General features: G+C 37.1%; 2 protein-coding genes across 2 annotated transcripts in view; one reads left to right on the top strand and one right to left on the bottom strand.

Annotated features, from left to right (window-relative positions):
- MTHFD1 (methylenetetrahydrofolate dehydrogenase, cyclohydrolase and formyltetrahydrofolate synthetase 1) overlaps positions 1–12751 on the top strand; it is a 120339-nt gene that overhangs the window by 14683 nt on the left and 92905 nt on the right. The window lies entirely within an intron of this gene.
- LOC112921289 (uncharacterized) overlaps positions 1–12751 on the bottom strand; it is a 44409-nt gene that overhangs the window by 6617 nt on the left and 25041 nt on the right. The window contains exons 4-6 of the mRNA XM_026000515.2: positions 5206–5341; positions 2862–3173; positions 1365–1565 (exon numbers count right to left, since the gene is read on the bottom strand). Coding sequence (XP_025856300.1) covers positions 1365–1565; positions 2862–3173; positions 5206–5341 — 649 coding nt within the window. The remainder of the gene's footprint in view (positions 1–1364; positions 1566–2861; positions 3174–5205; positions 5342–12751) is intronic.

Genomic DNA, 12751 nt, shown 5'->3' on the forward strand with positions numbered 1-12751 from the left:
TAAATAACTTCTATACACTCTGGAATACAATGCAGCTCTTAAAGGAATACCTTAATTTTTTTAAAGATTTAATTTATTTATTCATGAGACAGACAGAGAGAGAGAGAGAGAGAGAGAGAGAGAGGGAGAGAGGCAGAACATAGCAGAGGGAGAAGCAGGCTCCATGCAGGGAAGCCCAATGTGGGACTTGATCCTCGGACTCAGGATCAACCCCTGAGCCAAAGGCAGACATTCAACCAATGAGCCACCCAGGCGTCCCAGAAAATCTATATCTTTTAACTTAAGGAAAAACCATGAAGTACTTACTTTTTACTATGTAAGAAGAGTATTTGACTAGCATAGTCTCAGTTTTATAAAAATACCACCACCCACATATATGTATTTGTATATTTCCATAACCATGGCAATATTTGTAGAAAATATATATACTGCTAGTTCCTGAGGTAAAATAGGCAGAAAGAAGTTTGGGGAAAATTATTGTTTTCTTTGAGCCTTTTAACTTGACTTTAAGAGTTGTAGAAAGCATGTGTTACTTGAATATTCTTAAAATTTAATATAGCGTTTTAAAATTTTTGCAGGGAAATGAATAATCATTGATTATATATTCAGGAACAGAGGTAGAAGCTGCATTTATCCTTAGACTCTGTGGAGTACATAGTTAATACCACTTCACTAAGGACTGGAAGTTTTCTATACTCAGTGCTGGATACAGATATGACTAATGAGTATAATGGAAGACTGAATGAGTGAGTGGTGAATGAATGAGTGAGATTATGCTTGAAGCCACAACAATTACAGAAATAGTATAGGTATGATATGACATGCAATTCTATTGAGATAATGAAATAGAATTTTTAAAATTCCTAAAAATAAATTATATTGTACCCTGTCTCCATACCACTCTTAGAATTGACCGTTTCATCTCTTCCTTACAGATGCAGAGAAGCAGAAAGTAGAGAAGGTACTGGTCTACATAGTAATGACTGAGGAATAGCATCACTGGACCCTTCCTGATACTCCTCATATCTAACTGATACAGTGCCTGATGTCCTGGCTATACAGTCACTCCTTTGAACTCTTTCCTTCTAATCCACTTTTTAAAGTACATTAAGAAATACATTAACAAATGCTCTTACAATGAATACATGTATTCATTGTGTATTAGAGAAATGAGAGATATGGAACAAGGAGAGGTTTGTTTTTTTTTTTTTTTAGAGGTTTTTTTTTTATAAAGGCAGATTTAAGGTTTGTGGCAAATTTTCCTCTTTTCCAATATTAACTATAAATAGTATTAACAGTTTTAAACATTAGATAATATGATCATTTTCATTGTCAAAGAAATGTCTTATATGGGAAATTCTTACTTTATTTCTGTCCAAGTCTAATCTCCCTTGAAAAATGTCATTAAGAGCAATTTTTCCTTCCAGGCATTTCAAGGGTCTTTTTTGTTCCCTACACCTTTCTTGCATTTGGGATGATTCTTCAGTGGCTTCTTCAGAGTGACGCTGCAGCTGCTCCATGCGTTTTGTGAGCCTCAGAATTTTCTGCTGCAGGCCTTCCATCCTCTGTAGGGAGAAAGGATAGATACAACTCCTGATGGCCCATGATTCCTATTTTGTTTCAAAGCTATGTGCAAGTTCTACTGACACTGACACTGTAGCAACATTACATTAAAAACTAGGTAAATGGGGGAATACTTTTAAGATTTGACATGTATCAGCTGATTTTAGAAAAAGATATGGAGGGGCATCTGAGTAGCTCAGTTGGTTAAGTGTCTGCCTTCCACTCAGGTCACCATCTTGGGGTCCTGAAATTGAGCCCTGCATCTGGCACCTTGCTCAGTGGGGAGCCTGCTTCTCCCTCTCCCTCTGCCTGCCATCCCCTTGCTTGTGTTCTCTCTCTCTGTCAAATAAATAAAAATATATTTTTAAAAAGAAAAAGAAATGGAAAGTTTTGATATACAAAATGAGACATTTAGTCATTACTGAGAAATCAAATTGTATAATGAATTTTAAGCAAAAAGTGATAGAAAAATTAGAACTCTATAATAAATAGACTGTAGCAGATTTTACTAACACATTGAATCTAAGCAATACTTATCTTCATTTAAATTTGGGGGTGAAGAGGCATGACATTTTACTAAAAAAAATTAGAAAAATTAGAACTCTATAATAAATAGACTGTAGCAGATTTTACTAACACATTGAATCTAAGCAATACTTATCTTCATTTAAATTTGGGGGTGAAGAGGCATGACATTTTACTAAAATGATTTGGACACAACAAGGAGATACATCCATTGAAACTTCCTGATGCAATCTTTTAATAGAGCTGGCCAATAAATTCAAATAAATAACTGATCTAATGATGTATTTTACTGACCTGACCAGTATTTAGGCATGATGGACATATTATCTTCACCATACCACTACTTTTAAGCCAGGATTCACAGAGCTTACACTGAAGTGAACTAAGCATTTATCATGTATTAATCCATTTAATCCTTACCACTCTGTGAGATAAGAACTATGCCATTCCAGCCTCCAACCCCATTCCACTACCACCAAATTCTACAAATGAAATTGAGGCCCAGAGGGGATAAGTGATCTGCCCAAGAGCACACAGCTGGCCATGGCTGAGCTGGGATTCATACTTGGGCTTTCTGCTCTTAACAAATATACTACACTACCTCTGCTGTAATAATGGACATCCTTTTCCTTTTTATCACTGTAGTATTAAAAATAAAATCAAAGTTAAAATTCAGAGCCACAGAATTTACATCAGTTAGTATCAAAACCAATGCATTAAAAATAATCAACATGTTAAATTTGAAAGAATGACTTCTCTGTCAATACACCTACAGACTTCCAAGACCGCTCATTTGCACCAATTTCCCGAATCCTCTCTTTCACAGCTTCCTCCGTGGCTGGTATGGGTACAATACTGTTGCTCAGAAGAGTAGCCAACTGACTGATGAATTTCTGGTAGTGGGATTGTGCAGTTTTAGTTTCCCAGCTGAATGAATATGGAGGTCTGTCCAACTCATATTTTTGTTTTTCCTTATGGGTTGAATCTTGTTGACACTTATCCCAAATTTTCTGCCCATCTTTTGGTCCTTCAGAGTAGAAAATGTCTCTCTCAAAGTTCTTGGTCAGGATAGCTTCACTTTTATCCTAAATATGCCAACACACAGGTTAAACTTCCCATTTAGAATTTAATACGGAGACATTTACTTCCTTTTTTTGAAATATAAATATAGTCATAATACAAAACTTTAGGAGCAAAGCCCTTAAAAGAAATAAAAGAGTGGTGGAGTCATAAGAGAGACAAGGCCATACTCAAAAGAGAAAACTAAAACATCAGAGATATTAAAATGACAGTATGGAGAAAATGTTTTGAAAACATAGGAAATTCAGCTTGGAAAAGTAGATAATCAAAGAGCCTCAGTTTATGAAGTTACACTCTTTACAGAAAATTTTGAGCTAATAAATGTAGAAAGAATAACAGGAATTTTAAAAATCAACATTTTGCACCTAATGAAATAACTGAATGGGGCAAGGACCATCAATGAATGTTAAGACAATTAAGTGTTTAAAAGTTGGGAGGGAAATGGTTATTTCCATAAAGACTTCATTATGATTATAGAACATTACTAATAACAATTTTGATAAAGTAAAAGTATAAATGAAAGAAGTCTCATTTCTCCCCCCCCCCCCCCCCCCAAATCTTTCCCTTGCTTCCATAATCATCCTGCTTCCATTTTGTAAATAGCTGGTAGGGGGAGGATGATGCTTGTACTTCTTCCCTGAACTCCCACACATTCTACCTTTATAAATTCTAGTCTTCTTTACACCTTCTTGATACTTTCAACTCTGGAAGCTGAGTAAATAGGTTCAGTTTCTAGGCTTTATGTCATGTTAAACAAATAGAGACTAGAATTGTTGAAGTAATGATGGGTTTGCATCACTACTGAAGCTAGAATAAAAAAGGCAATGGGAGAAAAGGTCAGAGTTCCATGGATGCTGGTTTGGGAGAGTTTTTCAGGAGTGTGACAGATTCCTGAGAGAAGTGAAAAAAACTGGGAAGTGTTATTGTGAATTACTTGAGAGGGACATTCAAAATTGGAATTACTTAAAACTACTTTGAAAGTAGCTCCTGAATTTTTTTAAATGGAAACCCTCAGATTAATTGGATTTTGGTGGACCTTGTTTTACATTCAGATTATATAATAACCTGTTAAAGTCTAAGGATTTCAAAATAAACTTTCGCCACTTCCTTGGCAATAGAGTGGTTCCCAACCTCCTCCAACATTCTTCTCTGATATCTCTACTCGTCCTGTGAATTGCTATCTACTAGTGACCAAGCTCATCTCTTCTTTCTAAACCCAACTCACACCATAATTCTAGATTTCAAGGTCCAGTGCAGATGATCCACGAATTTAGCTTTGTGATTTCTGTGCCTTGGTTTCAATGACTTTTGCCTACATCTCTCTTCAACCCTTATATTCAGAGCCCAAAATCCAGATATCAGCAGCAGGAAGTAACCCACACTAGAAATGTAAAACCCCAATATTTCATTCTTTAACCACCATCTCTCCTCCTCCCACTTCTCTCTCAGCTCTGTTCCCTCAAATGGTCCTTCAGTATCACAGAGACCTTAGAGCTGCCTTGTGCTTTCTCTCTGTACTTCAGAAAGGCTTTCAGGCAACCATACTGCACTGTTTCCTCTGACCTTCCATAAGAAGCAGATCAACAGGGCAGCCTGGGTGGCTCAGCGGTTTAGCGCCGCCTTCAGCCCAGGGCCTGATCTTGGAAACCTGGGATCGAGTCCCACGTGGGGCTCCCTGCATGGAGTCTGCTTCTCCCTCTGCCTCTCTCTCTCTCTCTCTCTCTCTCTCTCTGTGTCTCTCATGAATAAATAAATAAAATATTTTTTTAAAAAAAGCAGATGAACAAACTACTCAACATTTGCCAATTATCTCTTGGAGTAACACAAGATAATAAAAATCCTGTTTTATTATAATAAATACATTATTCATATTATATACTGTATGTATAATTTATATGAAATACACAATATAATAAATATATGAATAATTTTATAATAAATATAGCAATATATTAGATATAATAATAAATTTTTTATTTTATTAAAATAAATGATGTATTATTATGGTAATAAAAATCAATCAAAATTTATTCTCACCTTCATCAGGAAACTATCCAAGGGATCTTCTTGCCCTTTCATATTCATATAAGGGGTGCATCCATCAGTACCTGCTAAGTTTTTCTTCAAAAGGCTTGCTTTTCGTTCTGCCTTTTCTTTTTCAAACAGATGTACTCTGTGTAAGATATCGGTAGGTAACAACATCATGAAACCAACTTAGTTTTCAAACTTCAATTAAAAATAATTAAAAGAAATAATCCCCATTTAAAATATATTAAATGCATGTATCGAGTAGAAGGGTACTTCCTATGAAAAGGGCAATGTAATTACCCAACTATTTCTAGAGAGAGACTAGAAACGGCAGAGAAATGGAGAGAAAAATAATCCAGTGCTAGGTCCTCTAGTATTTCCCCTGGGGAAGGTCAATTTAAACCATTCTTTTCAAGAGGAAGTTTGAGCATGAATATCTGCCTGCCACTATTAATAACAATGTGATCTGCCTGCCACTACTGGTAACATTGTGATGATCAGGAAGTTCCACAGGGATACAAGTACTCCTATTTTAATAACACCTGATGGGTCTTCCACTGGGATTTGAATTAGAATAATGATACAGCAATAGAGAACAGCATATATAAAAACTTGTTTTTATCAAATATACAAATAATTATTTGGTTCTTGTTTTGATTATTAATTGCTAGGTATTGTAATATTTCTATCCTGTACCCATATCTAGATTAAAGTTTCAATCCATCTTCTTTGTTTTTATTTTTGTTTTTCTCTTCTAAGAATTACAGCTTACAGAATTAATGACTTTGAGTCAGTTCAAAAGAAATTATCTGTATTATCTAAACAGAAAATTTAAATTCAAAAGGCTAGAGACATGTAAGACACACTTAAAAGATCTAACACACCTGTAACTGTAACCCTAGAGTGAGAATGGAGACACAATGGGACAAAAATAATATTTGAAAAAATAATGCCCAAGGTTCCAAACCTGATGAAATACATAATTGATAGATCCCATAAATTCTGTAAATCCTAAGCAGGATAGATACAAAGAAAGCCACACCAAGACACATCATAGTCAAACTACTACCAAGAAAAAGCACACATTATTCCCTTCAAAGGTATGATAGTAAGACTGATGATTGACTTTTCAATAGAAACTATAGAAGTCAGAAGATAACTGGGTGACATCTTAGAGTGTTATAAGAAAAAATACTGGCAACCCAGAATTCTAGAGTCAAGAAAAAAAACCGTTCAAAATATGAAAATGAAATAATAAAGTTTCAGAAGAGAAAAATGGGAAAACGCTCAGAAGAAATGTATTTTGGAGACATGAGAAGAGGCTCCAGTCTAAGATGGTGACATGGGAAGGCCTTGGGCTCATCTCCTCCATGGAGACACCATGTTTACATCTATTTGTAGAGAAATTCTGCCTGAGGGGATGTTGAGGGCTGACTGGACAGCTTTTGCACAACAGAGGGTGGAGAGGCCACAGGAAGAGGCAGGAGAGACCGAGACACCTTAGCTGATACCTCCACAAACTCTGGGTCACTGGTGCATGCCAGCCCCAGATGCCCTGGGGCTTGGAGGGATAACTGAAGGTTAGAAAAACAACTGGAACTTGGAAGAACTAGCCCTGGACTCCTGCCCACTGGTGAGGGAGCTTCTGGAATTCTCTCTGGGTCAGAGAGGCTAGTAGGTGGCACAGTTTGTGTTCCCTTTCCACTTTGGTGATGCAGATGGAAGCAGGGTTCCAGATGCTGTGGTTGGTCTGCTGCCTCAGCAAGCACTGTGTCCCTGATGCAGATACTCTGGGGCATGGAGGAAAAACCAAGGTTTAAGAGAGTGTAAAGGAGCTAGGTCTAGAAACTTGCTGGGCAGTGAGGGAACAGATGGAGCTCTCTCTGGGTAGAAGGGCTAGGGAGCACCAGGATTTATATTCCCCTTCTATCTTGATAGTGCAGAGAGGGCAAAGTCCAGGCACCATGGCCAGCCTATCACACCAGCAAGCCCCATGCCCCTGGCCCACACCAGCCCCAGATACCTTGATGCACAGAAAAGCCACAGTTTAAAAGAGGAACTAAATGCATGTAAAAGAGCAAGCCCTAGAACTCTGAAAAACATCAGGGGTAGCTGCTAGAACTCTTTCCATGCTGAAAGGGCTGGCGAGCACCATAATTACATCTCCATTCACCTTGATAGGAACAAGGTCCAGGCACCTCAGTGAGCCCTAGGTCTCTAGCCCATACCAACCCCAGCTGTCTCACAAAGACAGCCCCAGAATGACACACACTGGAACACCCCTGGTCCAGCAATCACTAGAGCTCCAGCATCATGCCAAGGTGACACAGGTGCAAAGCACCCTGGAAAATTCCAAGCTCACACCACTTCAGCTCCAGACAGCTTATTAGGGTACACTTGATGCAGAACACACTGGGGCCTCTTACCTAGGCCTCTTACCTACTTCCTAGCCCATGCTCATCTCAGCTCCAGCTGTCCTGCAGAATACCTCCTGCATGGAGCACCCTGGAACCACAACCCCACACCCCACCTCAGCTCCAGCCACCCCACCATGGTGCCTCCTGTACAGAGCATCCTGGACAACCTGGTCCATGCCAGCCTCCATTCTGTAAAGTACTCCTATTTTACAGGGCACCATCTGTACTGAATACCTCAGGACATCCTTGCTTTCACCCACTTCTGCTTTGGCTGTCATCCCAGGGTGGTCCTGTGTAGCACCTCAGAAGCCCTTGGCATGCCTCATCTCAGTTCCAGACATCCCACTGGGGCACTTCCTGCATCAAGTGTCCCTTGTCCCCCTGGCCCATGCCCCACCTTGGTTCTAATTACCCTCTCAGGTCACCCTGTGCACAGACCCCCCCAAGATGTCTGGTGTATACCCACTTTCAGCTACCCTGCCAGGGTGCCTTTTGCACAGATAACCCAGGGACCACCCCAACTTGTGCCCACTTAAGCTTCAGGTGTCCTGCCAGGGCAATTTGCATGAAAAGCTCCAGGGCCCATTGGCTTACACTCACTTCAGCCTCAGTTGTCCTGCTGGTGCATTGTCTGCACCGAGTCCTGGGACCACCCAAGTCCACACTCACTTTAGCTCCAGCCATCCCACCAGTGTAGCCTCAGCATGGAGGACACTAGGACCCCCAGCCCATGCCAGACAGCTCCAGCTAGCCATCCAAAGTCACCAGGCACACACAGTCTACACAGGAGAAGACACTACACAAGACCATTCCTTCAAGTTTAGGAGAAGTTACTGTGCTGACTAACTCATAGAAACAGTCCAGCAAAATGGGGAGACAGAGGAATATGCTCTGAATGAAAGAACAAGACAAAACCCCAGGGACACCTGGGTGGCTCAGGAGTTGAGCATCTGCCTTTGGCTAGGGAGTGATCTTGGGTTCTGGGGATCGTGTCCCACATTAGGCTCCCTGTGAGGAAACTATTTCTCCCTCTGCCTATGTCTCTGCCTCTCTCAATGTGTCTCTTGTGAATAAATAAATAAAATCTTTTTTAAAAAAGACAAAACCCCAGAAAAAGAACTAAATGAAATGGGAATAAGAACTATGTCTGACAAGGAGTTTAAAGTAATGATCATAAAGATACTCATCAGACTGGAAAGAAGACTAGACTCAGTGAGAACTTCAACAAAGAGAAAGTATAGAAAAGAACCAATCACAATTGAAGAATACAATAAATGAAATAAAAAATACACTAGAGGGAATCAACAGCAGATTAGAGGATGCAGAAGAAGGTGTAGCAATCTGGAAGACAAGGAAATGGAAAGAACCCTAGCTGAACAGCAAAAAGAATAGAGAATTTTTTTATAAAAAGAGGATAGGTAAGAGACTTCTCGAACAAAATCAGGCAAACAAACATTTGCATTATAGGGGTCCCAGAAGGAGAAGAGAGAAAACGGAAGAAAATTTATTTGAAGAAATAACAGTTGAAAAATTTCCTAATCTGGGGGAAGGAAATAGATCCAGGTTCAGGAAACATGGAGAGCTCCAAAGAAGATGAACTCAAGGAGGTCCATATTATCAACATGCAATAATTAAATGTCAAAGGTTAATGATAGAGAATTTTAAAACTGTGAGAACCAGTTACATACAGTGGAAACCTCATGAGTCTATCAGCTGATTTTTCAGCAGAAACTTTGTAATCTAGAAAGGTGTGACAAAGAGCTGAAAGGAAAAAACCTACAACCCAAAATAGTCTACCTGGCAAGGTAATCAATCAGAATTGAGGGAGAAATAAAGACTTTCTGAGACAAACAATAGTTAAAGGAGTTCATCACCACCAAACTAACCTTATAAGAAATGTTAAAGGGACTTCTATAAGTGAAAAAGTTTAGGCCATAAGTAGAAGAAAATTATGAATCAAAAGATATAAAATATATGACAGCATATACATAAGATATAGAGGAGAGAGTAAAAAAATGTTCTTTTAGAATGTGTTCAAACTCAAATCAACTTACTATAAACTGCTACATATTTAGAGTCCTATATATGAACCTCAAGGTAACCACAAACCCAAAAGCTATGATAGATACACAAATAATAGAAAGAATTCAGGCCTAACACTGCAAAAAGTCATCAATCACAAAGAAAGAGAGTGTAAGGAGAAGATACAATAACTACAAAAATAATTGGAAAACAATTAACAAAATGAAAATAAGTACATACCTATCAATAATTACTTTAAATGTAAATATTCTAAATGCTCCAATCTAAAGACAAAGGGTGGCAGAATGTATTAAAAAAGAAAAAAAAGAGAGCCATCTATATACTGCATACAAGAGACTCACTTCAAACCTAAAGACACATACAGATTGAAAGTGAAAGGATAAAGAGATACCATGCAAATAGAAATGAAACAACAACAAAAACAGAATAGCAATACTTATAACAGACAAAACAGACTTTAAAACTAAGACTGTAACAAGAGACAAGAGCATTACATAATTATAAAGGGGTCAGTTCAACAAAGTATGTAACAACTGTAAATATCTATGCACTCAAAATTGGAACATCTAAATACATAAAACAAACATTATACATAAAGCAAGAAATTGACAATACAATAACAGCAGGGGACTTTAACATCCCACATACATCAGTGGATGGATAATCCAGGCAGAAAATCAATAAGAAAAAAGTGTCTTTGAATGATATATTAGACCAGATAGATTTAACAGATATAGAGAGAACATTTCATTCAAAACAACAGAATACATATTCTTTTCAAGTGTTCATGGAACATTCTCTAGGATAGACCACACTTTAGGCCATGAAACAAGTCTTAATAAACTTAAGAAGATTGAAATAATATTATATATCTTTTCTGGCCACAATGGTGTGAAACTAAAAATTAATTACTGGAAAAAAACTCACAAAAAACAAATGGAGACTAAACATGCTGCTAAAGAGTCAACATGTCAGTGAAAAAAAAATCAGAGGAAATGAAAAAATACATGGAGACAAATGAAAATGAAAACACAGTGGACCAGAATTTTGGGGACACAATGAAAGAAGTTTTAAAAGGGAAATTTTTAGCAATACAGGTCTATGTCAAGAAACAAACAAAAGTCCCAAATAAACAATCTAACCCTACACCTAAAGGACCTAGAAAAAGAAGAACAAACAAAATCCAAGTTTAGAAGAAGGAAGGAAATAATAATAAAGCCTGGAGTAGAAATAAATGAAATAAATAAAAGAAAGAAAGACAGAAATAAAGAAAAATAAAATAAAATATCAATGAAACCAAAGCCAGTTCTTTGAAAAGATAAACAAAATTGATAAACCTTTAGCCAGATTCATCAGGAAAAAAGGACATAAGGACAAATACATAAATCAGAAATGAAAGAGGAGAAAATGGACACGATGGAAATACAAAGGATTATAAGAGACTACTACAAGAAACTGCATGCCAACAAGTTGGATAAACTAGAAGAAATATATAAATTCCTAGAAACATATCTTCCAAAACTGACTCAGGAAGAAATAAAAAATCGGAACAGACCAATTACTAGTAATAAAATTGAATCAGTAATAATAATTTTTAAAAATCTCTCAACAAACAAAATCCAGGACTAGACAGATTCACAAGTGAATCCTACTAAACATTTTTTTAAAAGTTAATACCTATTCTCCTCAAATTATTCTAAAAAGTCAGAAGAGGAAGGAAAGCTTCCAAATACATTCTAGGAGGCTAGCATTACCCTAATAACAAAATTAGACAAAGACACTCCATAAAAAGAAAACTACAGGTCAATATCTCTAACAAACACAGATGCAAAAATCCCCCAAAAAACAGGAGCTAATTACATTCAAAGGATCATGAACCATGATCAAGTGGGATTTATTCTGGGGATGTAAGGATGGTTCAAATTCATCAATTCATATCAATCAATGTGATAAACCACATTAGCAAAATGAAAGATTAAAATCATATGATCATCTCAATAGATGCAGAAAAAGCATGTAACAAAGTTCAATATTCCTTCATGATAAAAACTCTCAATAAGGTGGATTTAGAGGGAACACACCTCAACATAATAAGGGCCATATATGGAAAACATATATGGAAACAGCTAACATCATACTCTATTTAAAAACTGAGAGTTTTTCCTATAAGATCAGGAACAAGACAAGTACGTTGATTCTCACCATTTTTATTCAATATAGTACTAGAAGTTCTAGCAACAGTAATCAGACAAGAAAAAGAAATGAAAGGCAGGACACACCTAGGTGGCTCAGTGGTTGAGCATCTGCCTTTGGCTCAGGGAATGATCACGGGGTTCCGGGATCAAGTCCCACATCAGGCTTCATGCAGGGAGCCTACTTCTCCCTCTGCCTATGTCTCTGCCTCTCTCTCTGCGTCTCTCATGAATAAATAAATTAAATCTTAAAAAAGAAAAAAGGCATCCAAATCGGTAAGGAAAAAGTTAAAATGTCACTATTTGTAGATGACATTTGTATTCCTGACATATACAGGAAACCTAAAAACTCCACTGAAAAACTATTATAAGTAAAAAATGAATTCAGTAAAATTGCAGCTTACAAAATTAATACATATAAATTGAATGCATTTCTATACAAAAACAAGTAGCAGATAGAGAAATTAAGAGAACAATCCATTTATAATTACAGCAAAAAGAACAAAATATCTTGGAATAAACTTAACCAAGGAGATGAAACGCCCATACTCTGAAAACTATAAAACATTGATAAAAGAAATTGAAGATGATACAAATGGAAAGATATACCATACTCATGAGATTAGAAGAATTAATAGTGTTAAAATGTCTATAATACCCAAAGCAATGTACACATTTAATGCAATCCCTATCAAAATATCAACAGCATTTTTCAAAGAACTAGAGCAAATAATACTAAAGTTTGTACTGAACCACAAAAGACGGACAAAGCAATCTTGAGAAAGAACAAAGCTGGAAGTATTCACAATCCGAGATTTCAAACTATTCTACACAAGCTGCAGTAATCAAAACAGTATGGTACTGGCACAAAAATAGATCCACAATTAGTGGAAGAGAATAGAG

Source organism: Vulpes vulpes, chromosome 6 (assembly GCF_048418805.1).
Source record: "Vulpes vulpes isolate BD-2025 chromosome 6, VulVul3, whole genome shotgun sequence".
Classification (NCBI taxonomy): domain Eukaryota; kingdom Metazoa; phylum Chordata; class Mammalia; order Carnivora; family Canidae; genus Vulpes; species Vulpes vulpes.